The sequence below is a fragment of the Carassius auratus genome, unplaced genomic scaffold, assembly GCF_003368295.1.
Source record: "Carassius auratus strain Wakin unplaced genomic scaffold, ASM336829v1 scaf_tig00216014, whole genome shotgun sequence".
NCBI classification, from domain to species: Eukaryota; Metazoa; Chordata; class Actinopteri; order Cypriniformes; family Cyprinidae; genus Carassius; species Carassius auratus.
The window spans coordinates 1,489,195-1,516,297 of record NW_020528362.1 but is presented as its reverse complement, the minus strand read 5'-3'; the positions used below and the strand labels follow the sequence as shown (position 1 = coordinate 1,516,297).

The window sequence follows — 27,103 nt, the reverse complement described above, 5'->3', positions numbered from 1 at the left end:
ATGCTCTGTCCACCATGATTTCACAACGCTCTGAAAATCAAAACACTGACTGAATAATTATGATTGCTATCAGTTTCATACTCATAATGTGTATAACTGCTTTCTTTTTACTTATGAAATTTAAGAAGAATCAGGAAATACTCAGAAAACACCTGTGACATGCAGTGAATTGTCCAAAATATGGTTGTTTAATTCATATTAATAACTTTATAATCAACAACAACAAAAAAGACTGACTAGTTTAGAGCTGCTAGCCTGGAATAACTTTTACCTAAAGTGGCAGAAGATTAACAATTGTGAGAAACTCAGGCAAATAAAACTTTAAACTTAAAACTTTAAATTTTTATTAAATATAAATCTCACATTTCATTGATGAAAAAAAAATATTCATGTAAAAAGCAGTAAGTGGATAAGAGAAATCTTTATCCATCCTAATGACTTGGCAAAAAGACAATCATTATTTTATAAGACAAGAAACATTTAACTATCAACCAAGTGTCAACTATACTTTACTATTTTATAATATTTATTCAATATTTTTTTTATTATTCATTTAACGGTTGTTAATTACCAATAGAATAATGTATTAATTGTTAGGACAATTAACACTGAATTGTGTCAGACATGAGTGCTCACTGGTAAAAATGTTTTACTATATGTGTAGATAGATTTTATTGCTTGCAATTGTACATATAATACAGTGCATAAATATCTGTAAAGTATTTCAATCAAGCATGTTCATAATCAGTTCACTCATTATCATTTCTGAAGCAATGCAAGCGTTACTGTGTCTGCGGCTGTGAATCTCTTTTAGTCGTCTGGTGTCTTCTCTGAACTCAGGGACCTTTAAACAGATCAGAGATGATGATTTATACAGGAGATGTGAATAATGAGATCATTCATTTGACATTTTATACTCATCACAAACAACTGAACCAAATAACTTCAAGTTTAAAATGTATAAGAACCAATTCATGCCACGATCTGCAGGAACGAGTGTAAATTATGAGCGTGTTGTCAGTTATTTAAAAATTATTATACAGTTTAACAATTCTTACGCGTTTTAGTATTCTTCCTAATAAGTTGAGCATAAGTTGCATCACCAACTTCAGCATCAGCATCTGAAGAACACAACAGATCAATAACGATAAAATGATAAAATGTCAGATTAAACATTTCTTCAATGAGCCACGTGACTTTAGGAGTCATTCTGATCTGATCTGTAGCAGAACCGGTACATGATGGTTAATACTATAGTTTACCACTCAAAATGAAAATTATCATAATTTTGCATACGTTTTCTGTTGCATTTACTTACATTTTCTTGACTTCTGAGTATGTCACATTATTTGACTCTGCCATGGTATCATCTGCCAAAAATAAAAATAAAAAATTATATATATATATATATATATATATATATATATATATATATATATATATATATATATATATATATATATATATATATATAATTATATATATATATATATATATATATATATATATATATATATATATATATATATATATAATGCAACATACATAAACACAGCATCAAAATTACAGGTTAATGATTGATGAGTGAAGAGGGTTTTTTAACCTTTATCCACAGATATATATTTCTTAAAAATTACTTCTGAATATGTGACCTCCAAAAATGGCTCTGGATCATCTAAAACAAAGTAAACATGAGTGAATGATATTTGCTGATTTTGAACTGTATGTGTTTAGATGATTTAATACTCAACCTTTGTCTCTTTTATTCACTTCAGTCACATCGTCATAAATGTGATCAGAATCTGCTGGACAGAAAACATTTGAGACATTTGAGGAAAAGAGGTAAAAAGCAAAGCAGGCTTGAGGAAGAAGAAAAAAAATTATGAAGATTAAAGATTTAAAAAAATTTATATATATTATATATATATATATATATATATATATATATATATATATATATATATATATATATATATATATATATATATATATATGTACATATATATATATATATTATTCCACAGATGACAGTCACATAGGTTTGAATTATTTATGTGTGTGTGTGTGTGTGTGTGTGTGTGTACTATCTCTTTTAATAATGAGTTACTGAGGCTGACCAGGCTGTAGAGGAAAGTTCTCCAGTTGAGATTGTGCAGATTGATTTGGGACTGATGTCTGGTTATTGTTACTTTGCTGATCTAGAACAGAAACAAAGAGCATTATGATCACTCGAGAGGATCTGCAGTGACTCTTTAGTCTGATCTTTAGATCTTCTCATGATTCTTTACTCAGAAACTTTATTAATGCTGTTCAGTTGTATTAATCATGTTCTGAAGTGCTCCACACCTTTGTTCTTCTTGTATCTCCACATCAGCAGCAGTGAGAGGAAGAACAACAGACAAACACTCGATCCCACAACCACACCAGTGACCAGAAGAGAAGATGAAGTTGCTGAGACTAGAGAACAAGACAAACATGTAGATCAAGTTGCATATGATAATATTTACAAAATCAAAAAAAAACAAAAAAAAACTAATATTTCAAGGCTTCTAACTTTAGCCCCCACGCTCCTGCTGGGTATAACATTAATTTTAACAAATATAGCATTGATATTTACTCAACTAGCACATCTTTAATAAATATTATGCTTCCTACACAAAAGTGACAATTACTTAATTGTAAATGCATCAGTTCATATATTGTAGTGTCTGGTAATGTTGAACAGGTGAGTGTTTATCACAGTATTTACTCACCATTAACAGACAGATTTATTCGTTCACTCTCCTGTGATGAGTTTGGTCTTTCATCTCTCTGTCCTCTACACGTGTACTGACCCTCATCAGACTCATTCAGTCCTCTGATAGTGAGAGTGTCTGTGTTTACAGTGTTACGCTCAGACTGCTGTAACTTTACACTGTTGTTTCCTCCTTTATACCACTCATATCTCCAGTCAGTATGATTAGACTCAATCACACACGTCAGATTGACCGTCTCTCCAGTGAAGACAGGACTGTCTGGAGTCACAGTCAGAGTAGATCTGGGTAAATCTGTTAAAGATAAAAGCAGACAAAGATAAAGATAAAAGACACTTGCTATTAAGTATTTACAAAACAGTAACTGTGTTTTATCCAAATCATTTTATATATAAAATGAAATTGTTTAAGAATCGACCATTAAAAACCAATATTCGTTGATTTTTAAGCAGAAGATCTATTACATCTCTGGCAGTGTTGGGTGTAACGAGTTACAAAGTAACGGATTAAAGTAACTATATTACTTTTTGGGTAACGAAGTAAAGTAACGCATTACAATAATAATATAGGTAACTACACTACTTTACTAGACTATAGGAACGCGCTTTCCTGCGTTACACATGCCGTGTTTGCCTGTGTGTAAGGTTCTGGGCCGAGTTTCCCGATAACGATTGATCTTAGTGCTACCCTCAAGGACCGAGACAGCGGCTAAAAATAACTGTTATTCTTTAATGTTTAATAACTTTTGAACCGATAATCCAATCCGAATGCTTTAAAAAGTGATGTAAATCAGAGATTCTCCACGTTTCGGAGAATTTATATCATTATGGATATTTATCTCATTATGGATATTCAGAGGTGCCGTAGTGTATGTGATTACGTAATCGCATTTTGACAACAATGATTCGTTAAAAGAAACCAATGCTTTCGTTCCTCTGAGCCAAACAGAAATTATTGTTGACGCTTAGTCCCACCCCCGAGCCCAGATTGGTTCAAACTGTCCCATATTAAACCAATAAGTAGTCTTTTGAACTACAACTTAACATATTGCTGTGGAAAATACATTTGACCAAGATGGCGGCGCGAACACATCGCGAGGCTTAGCGTCTCTCTAGTTTTTGCAATTTTGCAGTTTTATTCCTGCTCATCTCGGGTCTGTTCGTACTGAACAGCTTTGCGTTAACATCATACACCCGACAGGAGCTTTTGGATATCGGTGAGGACTTTACCAGCAGTTTTATCACCAATCTTCGACTCATCCCTGAGATCGCTAGAACACCCGAGGCTTCGCACTCTACCCGGCCGGGCGGAAGTGCTCGCAGGCGGCGTCGAGATCGTAAACAAAGGCGGGGGAAGCGCGGAGGTCTAAGAGCTAAGCTAAAGCTAACACCGCTCCAGCTCTCTTTACCCAGCATTTTCCTCGCTAATGTGCGATCACTGGTGAACAAAATGGATGAGTTACGACTCCGCATCACCCACAGTAAGAGACTTCTGGAATGCAATGTCATGGTTTTCACAGAAACATGGCTACACAGCGACGTACCCAACAATGCTATTGAGCTAGCCGGACGCTACACGCTCCGGGCAGATAGAACGGCAGATGACTCCGGCAAGACAAGAGGTGGTGGATTGTGCATTTATGTCAACAAAGCTTGGTGTACGAACACTGTCATTGTTGGGAGACACTGCTCAGCTAACCTAGAGTTTCTCATGGTTAAATGTAGACCTTTTTATCTGCCACGGGAGTTCACTTCCACCATAATAACCGCAGTCTATATTCCACCGGATGCTAATGCCAAGCTTGCTTTGAAAGAACTTCATGCAGCCATTAGTAAACAACAGACTGCTCACCCTGAGGCTGCTTTTATTGTCGCGGGTGATTTTAATCACTGCAAATTAAAAACAGTACTCCCCAAATTTCACCAGCATGTTTCCTGCCACACCAGAGGAGACAAAACTTTGGATCATGTTTATACAAACATTAATGGAGCTTACATCGCGAGCCCCCTCCCCCACCTCGGACAGTCTGATCACCTTTCTTTGTTTCTCACCCCTAAGTATTCACCCCTTATCAACCGTGTGAAGCCATCAGTGAGGACCATCAAAGTGTGGCCAACTGGAGCAGACTCTTTACTTCAAGACAGGTTTCAACACACTGACTGGAGTATGTTTGCTTCTCAGGCTGCCTGTGGCTCTCACACAGACATTGATATCTACACCTCCTCTGTACTGGATCACATCAACTCCACCATTGACAGTGTAACAACAGAAAAACAGATAACAACATACCCTAATCAGAAGCCATGGATGAACAAGGAGGTGCGACTTCTGCTGAAAGCCCGCAACACCGCCTTCAGGTCAGACGACGCTCAGGCCTACAGTAAATCCAGGGCTAACCTGAAAAGGGGCATCAAAAAGGCCAAGTACTGCTACAAGCTGAAGGTAGAGGAACACTTTTGCAACTCTGACCCCCGACGCATGTGGCAGGGCATCCAGATCATCAGTGACTACAAGTCTAGCAACTCCACTCCAACGGTCACGGACGTCTCCTTCCTTAACGAGCTAAATGACTTTTATGCTCGCTTCAACAGCGACAGCAAGGATACGGCCACCAAAATCTCAGCCTCTTCAGACCACCAACCTCTCAAACTCACCTCCACAGATGTCCACACTGCACTGAGCCGGATCAACGCACGCAAGGCTGCTGGCCCTGATGGCATTCCTGGACGTGTGCTTAGGGCATGTGCAGAGCAGCTTGCAGGGGTCTTCACAGACATTTTCAACCTGTCCCTCATCCAAGCAACTGTGCCTACATGTTTTAAGTCCACATCCATTGTGCCAGTACCGAAACACTCCTCCCCAACGTGCCTCAATGACTATCGCATAATGACCATCATTATGAAGTGCTTCGAGCGACTGGTCCTAGCACACCTCAAAGACTGCCTCCCACCCACACTGGACCCACACCAATTTGCCTACCGCAGAAATAGGAGCACAGAGGATGCAGTATGCACAGTGCTGCACTCTGCACTCACACACCTTGACCATAACAACACATATGTTAGGATGTTGTTTGTTGACTTCAGTTCAGCATTTAACACCGTCATTCCCTCCAAGCTGACCACAAAACTTGGAGACCTGGACATTAACACCTCCCTCTGCAACTGGATAATGGACTTTCTGACCAACAGGCCTCAGCATGTTCGGTCAGGCCACACCCACTCCACCACCATCACACTTAACACTGGCGTACCACAGGGCTGTGTGCTGAGCCCATTCCTCTACTCCCTTTACACCCACGACTGCAAGCCTGTGCATGGATCCAACTCCATCATTAAGTTTGCAGATGACACCACGGTGATTGGCCTCATCAGTGACAACGATGAGACTGCCTACAGGGAAGAGGTACAGCACCTGGCCACATGGTGCGCTGACGATAACCTGCTCCTTAACACCAATAAGACCAAGGAGCTCATTGTGGACTTCAGGAAGAAGAATGGAAGCACGCATGACCCCATCCACATTAACGGGCTGGCTGTTGAACGTGTCTCCAGCTTCAAGTTCCTGGGAACCACCATCTCGGAGGAACTGTCCTGGGCCACAAACACCTCCAGCCTGGTCAAGAAGGCTCACCAGCGCCTTTTCTTCCTCAGGACACTGAAGAAGAACCAGCTGTCTTCATCCATCCTGGTGACCTTTTACCGGTGTGCGATCGAGAGCATCCTGACCAGTTGCATAACAGTCTGGTATGGGAACTGCTCAGTGGCTGACCGCAAGGCACTGCAGAGGGTGGTGAAAACTGCCCAGCACATCACAGGGACACCACTTCCTGCTCTTGAGGACATCCAGAGGAAACGCTGTCTACGTCGAGCTCGCAGCATTCTCAAGGACTCCTCTCACCCTGACCACGAACTGTTTAACCTCCTCCCCTCCGGGAGGCGCTTCAGGAGCCTCCGGACAAGGACCACAAGATTCAGGAACAGCTTTTTCCCTAAAGCTGTCTCCTTGCTGAACTCTGCCCTCTGACACCCCTCAAAACCCCCCACACCACACACATAGACTCCTCCCCCTCTTCAACATTCAGATTTATTTATTTACTCACAACAAGCAAAAAGTAACTTGTTATTACTTGCACTACTGCCTGTTCATCCAGGAACACTGTATAATCCATTTGCACATTGAAATATTTTTTCTATGCACTTTACTGTCCATTGCAATACTGTAAATTATGTTCATAGTTCTGCCTATAGTGTACATACACTTTTACATAGCCCATCTGTATAGTATGTTCATAGTACACCTATCTGTATATCGTGCTTATAGTATTTAATATCTGTAAATTATGTCCATAATATTTATCTGTATAGTTATTGTACATATTATAGACCTTTATTCTGTACTTACTGCTTATTGCACTTCTGGTTAGATGCTAACTGCATTTTGTTGCCTTGTACCTACATGTGCAGTGACAATAAAGTTGAATCTAATCTAATCTAAACTAAAATGAATGAAAACAAAGTGAAAATAAAGTATATCGTGAGTGCATGAATACAAACACACAAAAAACACTCGACAGAGTACTTTGACATAAAACAAATCAAAAACAAGGATGAAACAGTGGTACATATCTGATAAAGCACTGGGATTTATGTATTGGGTCACTAAGCGATGTCCCGGTAAAATTGATTTTGACAGATTACAGCCAATGGATCGATCATTTATATTATGTATATTATGTATACTAAGTAAATCATTATATAATTATACAGTTCATAAAGATAGTTGCACTATTTTTTTTTCTGTTGCACTCTGAATATTTCTCACTCATTTTATGTGTAGTTTGGGAATCTGCAATATGGAATTATATTCCGGACTTTATTCAAAAGGAATTGCAAATTGTATTTGCAAATGCGTTTTCAATTTGTGGACGCATAAAATGTGACATAATCCAAACGCAAATGCAAATCGTGCATTACCGTTTGCATTTTTGTTTAAGCAAACGCACAGTGTCTGCCAAATTTAAAATGGAAATGCAAAGTCCGTTTGCAATTGTGTTTCCCATATCTTACGAGCTGTGAGCCGGTCACATTTAAATAGCAATGTTAATTACCACATTTGCCTTTACACTCTCTCTGCACTGTGCATGTAAACTGCCAAAACTCAAATGGAATCGCAATTCCTTTTGCATTTGAATTTCCAACGTCTACACGGAAACCTGTCAATCAAGTGACAGGGGTGGGGCCATTTTATTGGGCGTGTTTGCATTGGGTAGTGACATCACTCACAGTCGACGGTAATAAAAGAGGCAATTGATTTAATATTTAGTTTCATTTGTAATGACTGTATATATACACATTTCCCTGAATTAAGTACATTTCTGCTGCTATTATTATGTTTAAATGAAAAATTAAAGGAGGGAGTGGTATTTCATATCCTTTTTTTTATTCTAAATATACAGTGAGGAAATTTGCAGTAGTCAAGGCGACCTGACTGAAGTTATCAAGTACCACTGCTGTTTGCAGAATTACTGGACCTGCGTCCTCGCAGACATCACACTCCCGAGTCGAATGCACAAAGTCTGAACTACCGAGGACGCAAGTCCGAAATCAGCGTACTTTGTATTGAGAAATGCATCTGCCAGAATGCTCTCGCATACAGCAGTCAGCAGAAGTGAGATAAAAGTGTTCATTATGTTTAAAATATGGATATTTTCTTACGAAAACACATGGACTTATGAAAACACAGGAGGCCTTTATTCACCCCCTGGAGGAGTGTGAGGCACGTTTTATTATGGATGCGCACTTTATTTAAGGTGTTTTGGGTTGTTGAACAGAAACACCCTTCCACTGCAATGATAGAGTTTAGAAGTGACAGGACAATTTTTAATAGTACTCTTGACTGGATTCGTCTGAATGAAGAAAGTCATATACACTTAGGATGACTCGAGGGTGAGTAAAACACAGGCTAATTTTCATATTGGGGTGAACTAACCCTTTAAGCTGACTACAAAGTAATGTTTTCTTTTAATTTATGCTTTGTTTTTATATTATGAACACATAAAATAACACAGAAACATTATTTTTTATAAAATACAGTCTGGTATCGTGTTTATTTTTCGGCCCACGACCCTCAATCAAGTTTGATGTTTGGCCCTTCATAATAAAAAGTGTGTGTTGCACTCGCTGTACATACTCTCTCACTCTACTTCAGTGTTGAACACAGTTTTTGTGACTGAACAGAATACAGTTTCTCCAAAATTTGCTAAAATATGAAATGCACAGTAATTATTAACCAAAATAATCAACTACAATCCTTATTCATGAATTGACCTCCAGTTTGAATTAAATTTGTGAAAGAACCGTTTTTGTTGTTGAGCTGAAATCTGAACAATGTGGGTTCATGTAGTAAACAGATTTGTTAGAAGAAATAAAATTTAACTCACCCTTCACTGAGAGAGAAGCAGAGCTTGATTGTGATGAGTTTGGTCTTGTATCTCTCTGTCCTCTACACGTGTACTGACCCTCATCAGATGTAGTTACTGCTCTGATAGTGAGAGTGTCTGTGTTTACAGTGTAACGATCAGACGACTGTAACTTTACACTGCCTTTATACCACTCATATCTCCAGTCTCTGTAATATGTCCAGTCATATCTCCAGTCATGTGTCAGGCCATTTCTCTGTCTCCAGTCTCTGTTAGACTCAATCACACACGTCAGAATCACTCTCTCTCCAGTGAATACAGGTCTGTCTGGAGTCACAGTCAGGGTAGATCTGGGGAAATCTGTGAAGAAAGAAAAAAAATATAAACAGCCTTTTCAGTGGAAATAATTACTTTGTAAATGTGTTACAAAACTATATAGTTTCTACATTAATGTAATTTCATAATGCTGGTGCTTCATGTTTAAATAGTGATAAGTTATTTGAGGAAGCTGTGGCTCCGTCATGAAGCATCATGGAGAGGGTGATAACAACGCGTAGGCACCGTACTACCAGTTAAAGCATTTAATATCGACCACAAATATGTTACCTTACATTCGAAGTAAAAGACACCAGCATTCTGGATAGAGAATGAAGTTGGTGTTGTGAACAGGGCGTCAGACTGAAGGGGTAAAGGGTACAGAGGTACCCAGGGCTCGAGGCAGGGTGGGGGGGGGGATCTCAGTCACATTAAAAAAGTTTACAGCTTAAGTCATTTGTGGATTAATGCGTATTAGAGATGCGAACCGTTTCAAACGATTCAGTTCGATTTGGTGAACTGAATGATTCGTTCGCGAACCGGAAATCCAGACTGCTTTGATTTGAACTCTCTCACAACAGACACAGAAGAGAAGACAATGCTGAATAAAGTCAAAATGTATTTTCGATGCTTCAAAGTATTCTAACTGACCCTCTGATGTCACATGGACTACTTTGATGATGTTTTTCTTACCTTTCTGGACATGGACAGTAGACCGTACACACAGCTTCAATGGAGGGACTGAGAGCTCTCGGACTAAATCTAAAATATCTTAAACTGTGTTCCTAAGATAAACGGAGGTCTCACGGGTTTGGAACGACATGAGGGTGAGTTATTAATGACATAATTTAGATTTTTCGGTGAACTAACCCTTTAAACCTCTCATTGAATAGAGTGTGTAATGCCAATTATATCCACTGGATGACACTGCAGCAAAAATATATAGTTGCTGAAAAGCCACAACAAAACCAGGAATTTATTGATGTGACCATAAAACACGTCATAAATTGAGATTAAAACAATTTACTCAAATTTTTATGTTCTAGATCTCCTAACAGTCAATTTAGTAAAAAGGCAGAGACATGGTGATAAAATGTATATCTTTTTTAATCTTAGAAAATGTGCTGAACCGCTCGGCTGAGCTGGTCAGTTATGGGTAAAATGAACTGAATGCTAGCTATACTCTGCAACATGATCATAACTTGGAATAGCAGTGCACAAGATCATAGATGAAGTTGTTTCTTTGTCTGAACAAAAATAATTCAATAATTACAATAAGTTTGATTTATATTACATTGACTATTTGCCTTTTAACTAAAATTTTTTACAGAACATATTGTGACTACGTAGATCCAATATTGATTATTTGTATTATTTGTAATGTGATTATTATTTTATATTTATTGTTTGTATTATATTTTGATGTACTTTCTTGTTTACATTACATTATTGAATTTCTATTACTAACTGAATCACTATAACTGAAAGGTTGCTCAATATGGTGTCATTAACACAATTTTAACAAATTTTTTTTTTTTTGCAAATGTATTCCTTGGTGTGACTGTTAAACGTCTCTTATTTCCAATGTGTTTCATTGTGCTAGTTTTTATGAAATTATATTGCACTCTTGATGGAAACCATGAAAACTTTAATTTTAATATAATACAGTCTAGTATAATGTTTGGCTTATTTTTGGCCCACGGCCCTCAATCAAGCTTGATTTTTGGTCCTTCATAGGAAAGATTGTGGGCACCTCTGTTTAAACAGTGTGTACTATATTCATTGCACATACTCTCTCACTCTACTTCTGTGTTGAACACTGTTTTTACACACAAAGTTTGTTCCTTCACAAAACTGACAACTTCATTCTGAACTGAATTTAGCTGCAGTATGAGTATTAGTATAAAACACAACTGTATGACCCTCACTATGTCTGTAGTTTATGTGTAAAGTGTGTACAGAACTTCAGCCTCTGATGCCTGAAGTGGACTGTGAATAGAATACAGTTTATCCAAAGAATGACTAACTACATTTGCTAAAATATGGCATGCACAATAATTTACCACAATAATCAACCAATAATCATAATTCAATAATTCCAGTTTGAATTAAATTTGTGAAAGAACCATTTTTGTTGTTGAGCTGAAATCTGAACGCTGTGTGTTCATGTAATAAACAAAATTGTTAGAAGAAATACAATTAAACTCACCCGTCACAGAGAGAGAAACAGAGCTTGATTGTGATGAGTTTGGTCTTGTATCTCTCTGTCCTCTACACGTGTACTGACCCTCATCAGATGTAGTTACTGCTCTGATAGTGAGAGTGTCTGTGTTTACAGTGTGACGATCAGACGACTGTAACTTTACACTGTCTTTATTCCACTCATATCTCCAGACAGGTGTCCAGTCATATCTCCGGTCATGTGTCAGGCCATTTCTCCATCTCCAGTCAGTGTTAGACTCAATCACACACGTCAGAATCACTCTCTCTCCAGTGAATACTGTATTGTCTGGAGTCACAGTCAGAGTAGATCTGGGTGAATCTGTGAAGAAAGAAGAAGTAGAGCTCTTTTAGTGAACTAGTCAGACACATGATCTGATCATCTGAGTTCCTGTGTTGTGTGACACTGGTGTTAAAGAGGAGAGATGTGGAGAGGAGACTGATGGTGATGGAAACATTCTACTTTCTTCCAGCTCTATTTTTCTCTGTAATACTCAGTATATATATGAACCATGCTGGTCCCACATAGAAATTGAACATAAAATTTTTTTTCACAAGTTTCCAAAAGCTGTTTTTTTTTCTGCTCACTACTTTTTCTGTTCACCCTCAGCATAAGTTTGGTACTGCTGTATAGCGCAGCAGTCTAACATTCTGAATATTCATAGTGAATTCTCGATCTCATGTGTCCGAACTCCAAATAACCCCCCCCCCCCCCCCCCCAACATGTCCCCACGTCTACATCACTGTGTGGGAAGATGTGCATAATGCCACCCAAATGTTCATGCAAAGAAAGAATGCATTTTTTTTTTTATTGTTGCTGCCACAATGTTCTAATGATGCTGTGTGTTTTGTTGCAAATGCAAAAATACTTTGTTTGGTCTTCCAAAAGAGGACACAACTAGAACTCAGTGGTTAAGCTGTATTTACACCACTGTTCCAGTTCAAGCCAAATATTCAGATGTGAGCAGCACATTTTATGGAGGACTGTTTCCTGATTCTGGGAGAGAAGACTATAATGTTGGCTTGTTCTGACTCACAGTCTGTAAGTACGTTTTCATATTTAAAGGATTTGAGTTTTGAGCAGTGTAGAGTAGCGCTTGTTGTTTCTCTGATCACAAATGCAGACATGGTTTTCGGTTTACACCGTGCAATGCAACACATTATGTTCCCACTGGATGCAACAAATGACTAATTTATAATGGGTTTTTGTCTCGTTGCACTGGTGTTCTGACCGGGACACACAGCATCACAGTATGGAAAGGGGAGTAAGATTTCCATCACTCTTTTGAGGCATTCAATCAATCACAATGCAATGGGTAGGTGGCCAGTAAGAGCACTCATCACTTTTCAGAGCAATGAGCTTTGGAATTATAGATGTGTTTCAGAAAGGCGGGCATAGAGGAGAAACAATAAATGTACAGTATGTGGAATGTTTTTTTTTTTTTTTTTTTTTTACATAGACCACATGAACATCTCATTACACCATTTACACAAAAATTTAATGTTCTTTTAGCAGCAATAGATGACCCTTTAAAAGAACCATTTTCCACAGTGTAAAGAACATTTTACAGAATTAAACAATTAAGCCCTAAAATGGCGTGCAGCAATTATATTTATGAGTAGCTTGAATATAACATCTGAGAATTTGAATATCTTTTGATTGGATGTGTGATCATTCATGTGTTACAGAAGGACATATTAAACTCACCCTTCACTGAGAGAGAAACAGCAGAGCTTGATTGTGATGAGACTGATCTTCCTTCTATGTGTCCTCTACACGTGTACTGACCCTCATCAGATGATTCAGATCCTTCAATAGTGAGAGTGTTTCTGTCTACAGTGAGACGCTGAGACACTTGAATGTATGAGTTTCCTTTCCACCACTCATATCTCCACTCATATCTCCAGTTATTGTAATAAGGTGTTATCACACACGTCAGTCTCACTCTCTCTCCAGTGAATACTGTTTTGTCTGGAGTCACAGTCAGAGTAGATCTGGGTAAAGCTGTGAAGAAAGAAGAAGTAGAGCTCTTTCAGTGAACTAGTCAGACACATGATCTGTTCATATGAGTTCCTGTATTTGTGTGTCCCTGGTGTTAAAGAGGAGAGATGTAGTGAGAAGAGTGATGGTCTCTTCTCTGAACAATTTCAAAATTAGATAATCTGAAACAGGGTCATTATACAGAAACATCAATTATTTCTGTCCCTAGCCTTTACAGGAATATTACATTTGAAAAACAAGATAAATTAGAATGAAATAAAGTGTTATTTGAACAATTAAACTTTCTTGCACCATAAATGTGGCAATATTTGTTTTTAATTAATAATAAAGAACCACAAAACTGCTTGTCCCCACAGCCATGTACACAGAGAACGTGCTTTATTTTGTAGTCCAAATCAAGGTTTTCTACCATTTAAATTACAAAAATGTATTCACAACTATCAAATATATTATATAAATGGCATAATAAAATAAAATGCTGAATAAATATTATAACATATATGGTGAAAACGGTGGTCCCCAGGATTTGTGCCACTGGTGTTACCATTTGACAAAAATCTGTCATTTTGTAATACAAATCACACTGATGCCATCACTTGACTTCCTCCGTCCTATTCTCTAAAGATCTATGAAAAAGGGCCATGTTAAGTCCACTGTTTCTTTCAGTTATCAGAAACCATCTCATTGAACTCACAATTTCATATGAAGCTTTCAGTTGATGTCACTATTGTAAAAAACTATAATAAAAACGGATTAAACTACTACATTTAGTGAGTTTACCTTGAATTGCAGCATATGGTTTGATACCTTACAGCAGAGATTTAGTAAAATGTTTTTTTCATGAAAACTGTCCCTGGTGTTACCTTCCTTATGGGTAACACCAGTGAAGATCAGTGTATCAGGTCTTATGTCACTGGGGATTCATTCTGTCACTGGTGTTACTGCGCTGTGTTACTGTGTTACCGTGTTACCGTACTGTTTATTTCTTTCAAATTAAATAAAACATAATCTTCTTATTCCTTGCATTTTCATTATTTTTCTGTAACTCTGTCTACATGTGCTGAAAAAAAATATCAAGAAAAATATTTAATGACATTTTTTTTATATTGATAAAGAAAGTAACACCAGTGGCAATAAATGGTACATGTGGTCTTGAAATAATTGCACAAAAAAGCTAAATAGAAAAATAATTAAGCTGTCATTTATATGTATTCATAAAGTCAAAAGGTTATATAATAATGTGGTCTAAGTTTAAATGTTAGAAAAATAAATAAATTTTAAGACATTTTCCCATACCAAAAGTTTCTGTAGAATGACCCATCAACATTCAGACTCACGAGCAGATATTGATCACCAACAGCATCACTGTATCTATCACATCACTGTTATGACCTCAATACCTCCTCATGAGAAAAAATCTTTGTATTTTAGGCAAATAAACATAATTCCAACCATGGGTGCATTTCCATAATTGTACATAAAACAATTCACATTTGTTAAATCAAATGTACTGCAGTGTGTCACAGTACCTTCAGTGAGTCCAGCCTGGATGAGGAACATCAGCACTAAACGCAGAAGAAACAGATATGATGCATTTTCATTCATTCAACACAATGCAAGTCAGTGAGATGTCTATTTTAGTTTATTTTACATGAACTGAAAGTGTCTTTCTGTGTTTTGATGAACATCAACACACACAATGACGTCACAGGACTCGATACGAGTTGATTCACTGATGGATTCACTGCTGCACAGAGAAGCACTGAGATTAACAATATACAACAAATGACAATATTCCCCTCAATCAATGTGATGTCAATCTCTGTAGTGCTGTCTGTTCAGCTTTTAATTGCTCATGTTATTATTCTGAACTCTATTGGTGTTAGACAACATGTTTTAGGACCTACTCATTGTCGAAATCATACTCTAGATTTAATACTGTCACATGGAATTGATGTTGATAGTGTTGAAATTATTCAGCCAAGTGATGATATCTCAGATCATTATTTAGTTCTGTGTAAACTTCATATAGCCAAAATTGTAAATTCTACTTCTTGTTACAAGTATCGAAGAACCATCACTTCTACCACAAAAGACTGCTTTTTAAGTTATCTTCCTGATGTATCCGAATTCCTTAGCATATCCAAAACCTCAGAACAACTTGATGATGTAACAGAAACTATGGACTCTCTCTTTTCTAGCACTTTAAATACAGTTGCTCCTTTACGCTTAAGGAAGGTTAAGGAAAACAGTTTGACACCATGGTATAATGAGCATACTTGCACCCTAAAGAGAGCAGCCCGAAAAATGGAGCGCAGCTGGAGGAAAACAAAACTAGAGGTATTTCGTATTGCTTGGCGGGAAAGTAGCATATCCTATAGAAAAGCATTAAAAACTACCGCTCCCTTTTCTGTCCAAGATACTAGAAAAGGTTGTATCCTCACAATTATATTCCTTCTTAGAGAATAATGGTATATGTGAGGATTTCCAGTCAGGATTTAGACCGTATCATAGTACTGAGACTGCTCTCCTTAGAGTTACAAATGATCTGCTCTTATCATCTGATCGTGGGTGTATCTCTCTATTAGTTTTATTGGATCTTAGTGCTGCGTTTGACACAATTGACCACAACATTCTTTTGCATAGACTTGAACACTTTGTTGGCATCAGTGGAAGTGCATTAGCATGGTTTAAATCGTACTTATATGACCGCCATCAGTTCGTAGCAGTGAATGAAGATGTATCATATCGATCACAAGTGCAGTATGGAGTACCTCAAGGCTCAGTACTAGGGCCGCTACTCTTCACGCTTTATATGTTACCCTTGGGAGATATCATCAGGAAATATGGTGTTAGTTTTCACTGTTATGCTGATGATACGCAGCTCTATATTTCCTCGCAGCCTGGTGAAACACACCAATTTGAAAAACTAATGGAATGCATAGTCGATATAAAAAATTGGATGACGAGTAATTTCTTACTGCTAAATTCAGAAAAAATCAGTGTTAATCATAGGGCCTAAAAACTCTGCTTATAATAAACTAGAACACTGTCTAAGACTTGATGGCTGCTCTGTCAATTCTTTGTCATCAGTTAGGAACCTAGGTGTGCTACTTGATCGCAATCTTTCCTTAGAAAGCCATGTTTCTAGCATTTGTAAAACTGCATTTTTCCATCTCAAAAATATATCTAAATTACGGCCTATGCTCTCAATGTCAAATGCAGAAATGTTAATCCATGCATTTATGACTTCAAGGTTAGACTATTGTAATGCTTTATTGGGTGGTTGTTCTGCACGCTTTGTAAACAAACTACAGCTAGTCCAAAATGCAGCAGCAAGAGTTCTTACTAGAACCAGGAAGTATGACCATATTAGCCCGGTCCTGTCATCACTGCACTGGCTCCCTATCAAACATCGTATAGATTTTAAAATATTGCTTATTACTTATAAAGCCCTGAATGGTTTAGCACCTCAGTATTTGAATGAGCTCCTTTTACATTATACTCCTCTACGTCCGCTACGCTCTCAAAACTCAGGCAATTTGATAATACCTAGAATATCAAAATCAACTGCGGGCGGCAGATCCTTTTCCTATTTGGCGCCTAAACTCTGGAATAACCTACCTAACATTGTTCGAGAGGCAGACACACTCTTGCAGTTTAAATCTAGATTAAAGACCCATCTCTTTAACCTGGCATACACATAACATACTAATATGCTTTTAATATCCAAATCCGTTAAAGGATTTTTAGGCTGCATTAATTAGGTAAACCGGAACCGGAAACACTTCACATAACACCGTACTTTCTACATCATTAGAAGAATGGCATCTACGCTAATATTTGTCTGTTTCTCTCTTGTTCCGAGGTCACCGTGGCCACGAGATCCAGTCTGTGTCCAGATCAGAGGGTCACTGCAGTCACTCGGATCCATTACGTATCCAGACCAGATGGTGGATCAGCACCTAGAAAGGACCTCTACTGCCCTGAAAGACAGCGGAGACCAGGACAACTAGAGCCCCAGATACAGATCCCCTGTAAAGACCTTGTCTCAGAGGAGCACCAGGACAAGACCACAGGAAACAGATGATTCTTCTGCACAATCTGACTTTGCTGCAGCCTGGAATTGAACTACTGGTTTCGTCTGGTCAGAGGAGAACTGGCCCCCAACTGTCACCGATGGAGTTTCGGTTCCTTGCCGCTGTCGCCTCTGGCTTGCTTAGTTGGGGTCACTTCATCTACAGCGATATCATTGACTTGATTGCAAATAAAAACAGACACTATTTCAACTGAACAGAGATGACATCACTGAATTCAATGATGAACTGCCTTTAACTATCATTTTGCATTATTGAGACACTGTTTTCCAAATGAATGTTGTTCAGTGCTTTGACGCAATGTATTTTGTTTAAAGCACTATATAAATAAAGGTGATTGATTGATTGATTGATTTGGCTCGTTTTTATGTACCATACATGTCCCAAATGAATGTTGTATGGTCTCCTCTGTTTGCTTCCATCGTTTATTTGCTCATTTTTTTAAAAAACATGAAAGATGCAATTGAAAATATATCAAATGTAGAATCATGTAATTTTCACTCCAGTAACTATAGCATTATATCAAAGTACATTGTAGTGATTTTGTGACTCCACTGACCTAGGGAGGCAAAATAGTGATGGATATTCACGTCACTGATGATGTTATGATTTTTGGATGTGTCAAAGACTACATCAGATAAGAAAGATTGGTGGGATACCTAACTTGAACCTCTTACTGTATTATCAGTCAGTCCAATTCAGATTCACCCAGCAAGAGCTTCAGGAAGCAGTGCAAGGACTCAGATGTCCTGATACTTGGCAGAGTTTAAGTAAGTGATGGATGGTCAACAGCTTCTGTTCTGTAAAGACTGAGTGTAGGTCATATAAAGCACTCAATAGACACTTTGAAAATGCTGCAGGAGCCCAAACAAGACACAGCAAAAGAGATAAACATACAGAGGTCTTGCGTTGTGTGCAAAGCAAGGCATTTTTATGTGACCCTGGACTCATGTACGATGCATTGTCTGAACTTGCAAACCGGTCTCAGGAACTCTAGGCCCATTCAAATATACTACTGAGAGCAGACCAGCTTCTGAAGTTCACCATCAGAGTGCTTGCATCCTTCAAAGACACCCCAGGAGATTAATCATGCTTTGGGACATTTTGGATTGGTTCTCCTGTTGTCAAATGCAAAGCTCACACCAATCAATGCAAAGCAGTTCCTACAAAATACAATCAACAACTTGGAAAATCACCTCTCATTTGGAGGTAAAATGCTTCATGATCTCAGGATATATCAAACTTGCCATCAACACCTGGCATATGGCAAGCAGAGGTGCAAGGGAACTGAATTATAAGTTCTCCACCAGACATTTTTTCCATTATTTATGAGAAAAAGCTTCCCTGCCAAAATAGATTATTTCCCAGGATACTTACAAATCTCCTCAATGAATCCACAATCTTCCGGTCAAAAACACTGACTAAGAAGACGTAGAAATTAGTGAGCTCATATGTAAACAGATGCAAATTAAAAATAATGTGATCATCAACAATAGTAGTAGTAGTAGTAGTAGCCTTTTATAGTCACAAGTACCAGCAAAATTAGCTATCAACCTGTTCACGCATACATATACAACATACATACAATATGACAAGGGGGTAGACAGGACAAGAAGACAGGAAATTGAGGAAGAAATACAGCATAACATTAGGGAAGCGAGGAGAAAAAAACAACACCCACACTATGCTCCTTTGGGAGTACAGTGTGAGAACAGGAAAAACACATCTGCAACAAAAGCACATAGACCATAAACACACAACTTTGCAACTGGGGATGGAAATTGTTGGGTTGAGGTAATCCAGCGCAGGCAAGCAGCCATCTGGTCCATTCGACATTACAGCACTGGTCACAGACCCGCTTGTCAGACTGGCGGTACAAAACAGCGAAGGTGAGGGGTGGGGGGTTGAATGCATATCTGTATATATGTACGTATGGGTATGTGTGTGTGTGTGTGTGTATGTATGTAAGAGTTTGTGTATTTGTATGCCTGGAGAGCTGGCATCAAAAGCTTCCTGCTTTGCTACCATCCGAACGTTCTAGCTTACTGCTCTGCGCTTTGCTTCTTATTTCTGTACTTTCCTCTGATTTTTCTAAGATTTTTACTTCAGCAGATCAGCACAGTGCTCAAACAACAGATTTTTGGTGGACAGTGGGTGACTCTGTTATCAGAAACATCCGTAGCAGGACTACAACAACATGCTGCCTTCCTCAAGCAACGGTCTCTGATGTGAACAAGGAACTTCAGAACATTCTGATGAAGCACAAGACTGCAAATCAAATCATCATCCATGTGGGGAAGAATGATATTCGGAAAGAGCAGTCAGAACTCCTTAAGAAGGACTTCATTGAACTCTTTGAAACACTTCAAAGACTCAAAGTTCAGTCATTCATCAGTGGACCACTCCCAGCAAGGGGAACAAATATGTTTTCACGGTTGCTTGGGCTCAACACATGGCTACAAAGATCTTGTAATACAAAAGGAGTCAATTTCATCGACAACTTGAATCTTTTCTGGGGCCATAGACAATTGTTTAAACCAGATGGCCTCCACCCAAACAAACTTGGTGCAAGAGTGTTTAAGGACAATATCTACTTCGTTATCCTTCAGCAGAGTGTGTCAATCCATTCAGCACACACACACCGGGTCCGAGTCATCATGTGGTTGACATATCCCACAAGGACACTGATAACACCACACAGCCAAAACAATCACTGCTGATGGACACTATCCCTGCTGAGCCCTGCCCACAGAGCTCACAGACTGACTGTGATGTATCAAAACCGCTACAAGATTCAGCACCCAGGGATGACTTTCTGGAAAACAGCCAGGGAAGCCAGGACAACATATCACAGCCACCGGAAACACCAGAGACACAGCCCATCTCACCAGACACATTATCACTCTCTCCAGCATCTACACTTCTGTGCTTCTCACAGAAAATGGAGGAATTGGTGTATGCTGGGACCAAACTCTCCCACTCATTTGCTGCTAGCCCCCAGATATCAACAAAAAAATGGCGGGCCCCCCAACAACCAAAGACTGTGGGCCCTGTTCCTGTGAGAGCTCTCCGACCGCTGCCACAACGCCAGGGCCCAAACCCTCTATCTGCTGAAGGTAAACCAAAAACAACTGATCGCAGCTCTCAGTGATATGTGTCGGGTCCCCGCTATAATAGTGTGACCAGATGCTCTCCTCCCATGTTTGTATGGATACTAATGATTTAATTAGAATTTGCCGCCTACAAATTTCCTCTTAGTTGGGGTGACGCGTCATTTCCGATTAGGCTATAAATAGCGCATTTCCATTCATGTCGAGATGTACGTCACCTCCGATTGAGTCGGGGATTCCCATTTGCTTCCAACGTGCGGGTGATTTGACTGCGGCTGTATGCCAGCTTTTGCGTGCTCCTGAAATGATTTCTTTCGGTAAGCTGTTATTGCAGTTATTTGTGGGAACCAGCTCTCTGGTTGGGATTCTGACGAGTGGGTATGGGTCTTTCGTGTATTTCAGGCACATGTAAACCAACGTGTGACGCTACAGGATCAAAACAAATCAACGAGCGATCTAGAGTGGTTTGTTTTAAGTGATTGACATGGTTCTATCGGCGGGTGAGTCTTTTCCTTATTGGGTCGAGACCATTGGGCATTCAGGCGGGCATTTAACCATTGTGTTTCCCTTCTAAGGTGTCTGAGATCTTTTCCTCTCTGCCTTTCTTCCGTATTTAATGCGAGGAATCGCCGTTGTCCTAACCTACTGTTTTGTGGTTTTTGTCTGTTTCATTTAGTCTGATTTGTAAGAGTGGTTTGTTATGTGGGTTGGATGATGTTATTAGTAATTTGTTTAGTTTTTTTTGTTTCTTTTGTTTTGAGATTGTGTTAGTGTGAATTATAGTTTTCAGTGAAGTGTTTTTGGATTATTAGTATTTTTGTTTTTTGCTGTTTATATTGACTTCATTGTGATTTTTCTAATCGTGATCTTTTTCTTTTTTTGTGTGTGTGTGAGCAACTGTAAACTCTCTTTCTGCTAGATGCCAGGGGCTTCAGTCAGGAATCCTCCTTTTCCTCAGCGTGCTGGTGGTGGTTTTGAACACTGGGTGCTGTGTGCAGTGAGACGCACCGATTTTGTGTGTGAGTGATAAGTTTACTCTACAGTGTGTGGTTTGGTTCCTTGTTCTTTAGCCCGTGGCTGAAAAGCTTTTGAGTGTAAGGTTTTATTGTATGTTTATTTTGTAGTGATTGACTTTTGAATGATTGTAAAACTCCTCTGCCTCTATAACACATACATTCGATGGTCAGATGCTGTGAGGAGTTTTGCCTGGTACGCCCGGTTTACTCCTGTCTGCTTTTAATAATAAAGAACTCCTTTTGTATGATTTGCATGTCTGTTCCTTACTAGTGCAACGAACTTGTGTGTCTTAAGATAAAGGGTATCATTCATTCTCTGATGTCAGAGTGGCGTAGTCGGTTTTTGCAAAGTTGCAGTTATTCTATTCTAAAAAGCTAGGCCCTAGTGCCCCACGAATTACGAGCTCCCCTCGTTCTGCCACAATAGCAGCAACATTGACAATTGCTTACTGACCAAGCGGGAACCCAGTGTGCCTGTAGCTTTCTCTATTTCAGTTTTATCACGTGATAGAAAGTCTAAGGCCTTCTCAAGCCGAAGGGCAAACTCATCTAATCTGCGGCCTATTATGCATCAAACTAAGATTGATATAAAGACACCAAGCACTGCCATCACGTTAGCACTTTTAAACATTCGCTCACTAAAAAATAAATCATTTCTAATCAATGACTTTATAACCACAAACAATCTGGATTTTATGTTTCTAAAGGAAACATGGCTAGAAGACAGCTGCAGTGCAACAATCCTAAATGAAGCAGCCCCTCCTAACTTCACTTACATGAGTGTTTGCAGGACTGTTAGGAAAATGAGGTGGGGGTGTAGCTGCTCTATTTAAAGATGTCTATCAATGCAAGCAAGTGTCATTTGCTCAGTACTTGTCTTTCGAATATTTAGGGATTGTGCTGAAAGGTGCTCCACGCATTCTGTTTATTATTATTTACAGGCCTCCAAAATACTCTCCAGCCTTTGTTGAAGAGGTCACAGAAATGTTATCAATAATTTCCTCAGAGTTTGACTGTTTTGCAATTGCAGGGGATTTTAATATTCACATAGATAATGCAGAAAACAAAACTACAAAAGAAATGTTAACGGTTCTAAACACTTTTGACCTGATTCAGCATGTGCATGGACCCACACACAAAGGTGGACACACTCTGGATCTAATCATCAGTAGGGGTCTAAACATTTCATCCATTGTTATTAAGGACGTAGTACTATCTGATCACTTCTGTATTTTCTTTGATATATTGATGTCTGCTACAACTGAATCTATAACTGTCTCTGTCAGAAGGAGATGCATAAACGAGAACACAAGTGTACTATTTATGGAGTCTATATCTTTAACACCAAGCATTTCTGCAGACTCTGTTGATATTCTCCTTGATTCCTTCAACTCAAAAGTTAAGAATGTTATTGATGATATTGCTCCAATAATAGTCAGTAAGAAAACAAGCAGACAAAAATCAGTTTGGAGAAGATCAACAGCAGTTCAGACTATGAAAAGACAATGCAGAAAAGACGAGCGAATGTGGAGGAAGACGAAACTTGAAATTCACTATAGCATCTATAAAGAGAGCTTTCATGCTTTTAATGTGAAACTAGCCACAGCTAGACAGAACTTCTTCTCAAACCTTATAAACAGTAACTTAAATATCACTCGTACTCTTTTTGCCACTGTTGAGAGACTGACAAACCCCCCAAGTCAGATTCAAAGTGAAATGCTCTCAGACAGCAAATGCAATGAGTTTGCTTCTTTCTTTTCTGAGAAGATCATAAATATCAGGAAGGCGATTAGCGCATCCTCAAGTAATGCAGAGGTCAGACAGATTCGGCCAAAATATCAAAATGATACTATGTCTATTTTTGAAACAATTGATAGCAAAATTCTGGAAGACACAGTGCAGCAACTAAAATCGTCAACCTGTTGTCTTGACACACTTCCCACATCTTTTTTCAAAAGTGTGCTTGACTGCTTAAAAGCAGATCTCTTAGAAGTGGTGAATGCCTCACTTCTTTCTGGGTCATTTCCAAACTCTCTAAAAACTGCAGTTGTTAAGCCCCTCCTGAAAAAGATCAATCTTGATAACACCATTTTGAGCAATTTTAGACCAATATCTAATCTTCCTTTTATAGGCAAAATTATAGAAAAGGTAGTTTTTAATCAGCTGAACAAATACTTAAACTCAAATGGATACCTGGACAATTTTCAATCTGGTTTCCGACCGCATCACAGCCCAGAGACAGCACTCATTAAGATAATAAATGATATTCGCTTAAATTGTGACTCTGGCAAAATATCGGTGCTGGTATTGCTAGATCTCAGTGCTTCGTTTGACACTGTCGATCATAACATACTACTAGAGAGACTGGAAAACTGGGTCAGGCTTTCTGGGATGGTACTCAAATGGTTCAGATCATACTTAGAAGGGAGAGGCTATTATGTGAGTCTAGGAGAGCATAAGTCTAAGTGGACGTCCATGACATGCGGAGTCCCACAAGGCTCAATTCTTGCACCGCTCTTGTTTAGCCTTTATATGCTTCCACTAAGTCAAATAATGAGAAAGAACCAAATTGCCTACCACAGCTATGCTAATGAAACCCAGATTTACCTAGCCTTATCTCCAAATGACTACAGCCCCATTGACTCCCTCTGCCAATGCATTGATGAAATTAATAGTTGGATGTGCCAGAACTATCTTTAGTTAAATAAGGAAAAAAACTGAAGTCATTGCATTTGGAAACAAAGATGAAGTGTTCAAGGTGAATGCATATCTTGACTCTAGGGATCAAACAACTAAAAATCAAGTCAAGAGTCTTGGTGTAATTCTGGAGACAGACATTAGTTTCAGTAGTCATGTCAAAGCAGTAACTCAATCAGCATACTATCATTTAAAAAAAAAACATTGCAGAATTAGATGTTTTGTTTCCAGCCAAGACCTGGAGAAACTTGTTCATGCCTTTATTACCAGCAGGGTGGACTATTGTAATGGGCTCCTCACTGGCCTTCCCAAAAAGACCATTAGACAGCTGCAGCTCATCCAGAACGCTGCTGCCAGGATTTTGACTAGAACCAGAAAATCTGAGCATATCACACCAGTCCTCAGGTCCTTACACTGGCTTCCAGTTACATTTAGGATTGATTTTAAAGTACTTTTACTCATATATAAGTCACTAAATGACCTAGGACCGAAATATATTGCAGATATGTTCACTGAATATAAACCTACAGTAACAGACCCCTCAGATCACTAGGATCAAGTCAGTTAGAAATACCAAGGGTTCACACAAAACAAGAGGAGTCCTCCTTTAGTTACTATGCTGCCCGCAGCTGGAATCAGCTTCCAGAAGAGATCAGATGTGCTAAAACACTAGTCACATTTAAATCTAGACTCAAAACTCATCTGTTTAGCAGTGCATTTATTGAATGAGCACTGTGCAATGTCCGAACAGATTGCACTATATTTTCACTGTTTTATTTTTATTTTTATTTTATTATTATAATTTTAAATAATTTTTTAACTGTTTTTAAATGTTTTAATCATTTAAAAAGTTTTAAAATTGCTTGTTTCATTTTTGTTATTTTTTCCTTCATGATTATTTTACTTTCTTTTATGTAAAGCACTTTGAATTACAATTGTGTATGAAATGTGCTATATAAATAAACTTGCCTTGCCTCGCCTCGCCTCACCTCGCCTTGCCTTGCCTTGCCTTGCCTTGCCTTGCATCAGATCTAGTGTCTCAGTCCGCAGATTGTGATAGCGCCCAGCAAGTTACCATGGAGACAGCCTTGGTCAGGTCCTTAGCAGAGTCAACAATCAGCAGGTGTCTGTGGGAGTCGTTGAGGTGAGTTGTTGAGTCGCTGCAGTGCTCCTACGGATTGTTGTTGGTGTTCCAGCAGCGGCCTTTACTGAGGCCAGTGCTGGTAGAGGGGAGCCAAAAGAAGATAAGATTGCGATTGTTTGGTCTTGGGGCGATTAGCCGCATTCCAGTTTACATGGTTACTCTCTTTGTACATTCTGGTCTCCAAATCCATCCATTTTCCTTTCCAAAGTCGTGAGCTTCTTCATGATTTTATCCATATTGCGGTAAATAGTCTCAGTCTCAGTGCTGACCACTCTGCCCACTGCTTCAATCATGACAGACAGCCTTGTGAGGCTTTGGACAACTGTTCCTGTTTTCTGAATTTTTCGATACCCCAGGGCAAAACCTAATCCAATCAGCAGAAGACCTGTTATCATGGTTCCGAGTAGGTAGATAGCTTCAATGTCCTCCACGGAAAGAACCACCAGACACACGACCCGCCATCTCTCCCACGCGTCCATCATGTAGCCAGCTGCAAATGTTTTGGTGGGGCAGTCAGGTTCCCCCGAACCCAAGCTTCTCCTCGAGAAGATTGTGTCAATTGCATTGAAAGACCAGTTGATGAAATCCATAATTTCGGTTTAAGAGAGCAGTGCAGAGAGGGTCTCTCAGAATAGACGAGACGAGAGATCAAGCAGGGAAAGCAAGGGGAGGAGAGGGAGAGATATGCGTCCGCCTACATTGAGAGCCAAGAAGTAAAAATCATATAAATGAAAACTGACTAATGTTATCAGGTGAAAGTGATCCCGGAAGTGGTGAAGTACTGTGAAGCTTTGGGAATGTTAATGGAAGTGATCATCAAACTGAATATGATCCAGATCTAATCACTGATAAACAAAAATTCAGAACAGCAGATTTTCTCTGCTTTTATATATATAACACTTAAAGGGTAACTAAACCCCTGGTCAGAGCCTGACTCCACCCACTGGCGATATTTGAAAAATGCTGAAAAGTGGTCAGAGCACAGTGGAGATAGAGGGGGTGAACCGAGGACGGGGCTGAGTGGGTGGGGTGTGAACCTGAGACCTGCAGTGACGGATTGATTGACAGCTGCTGTCAGAGACGCTAAAATGGAGAGTGACTGTAGTGACGCAAGTAGCTTTGCAACAGAGCGTTCATTTGAAGTAGAGGACTTTTCTCCCCCACCTTCACCTGAAGTGGAGGATGTTGAGGTGTCTGTGGCCTGAGCCATATCAATTTGCTGCTGGCTCAAAAACTGTGGTCTTAACTCCCGCACTGTGTCACTTTTCAGCGCGAGCTGTGTGGAGAAGCCCATTTCCACCTCCATTGCATTGGAGAAGCAATCCTGC

At 39.0% G+C, this 27,103-nt stretch overlaps 1 protein-coding gene across 1 annotated transcript in view; it reads right to left on the bottom strand.

Annotated features, from left to right (window-relative positions):
* Positions 1-502: 502 nt before the first annotated feature.
* Positions 503-27,103, bottom strand: part of LOC113096660 (obscurin-like) — a 262,435-nt gene continuing 235,834 nt past the window's right edge. The window contains exons 6-14 of the mRNA XM_026262072.1: positions 13,418-13,589; positions 11,699-12,031; positions 2,347-2,457; positions 2,118-2,198; positions 1,752-1,802; positions 1,604-1,675; positions 1,319-1,370; positions 1,059-1,121; positions 503-844 (exon numbers count right to left, since the gene is read on the bottom strand). Of these exons, the coding sequence (XP_026117857.1) occupies positions 1,115-1,121; positions 1,319-1,370; positions 1,604-1,675; positions 1,752-1,802; positions 2,118-2,198; positions 2,347-2,457; positions 11,699-12,031; positions 13,418-13,589 (879 nt within the window). The 3' untranslated portion in view covers positions 503-844; positions 1,059-1,114. The remainder of the gene's footprint in view (positions 845-1,058; positions 1,122-1,318; positions 1,371-1,603; positions 1,676-1,751; positions 1,803-2,117; positions 2,199-2,346; positions 2,458-11,698; positions 12,032-13,417; positions 13,590-27,103) is intronic.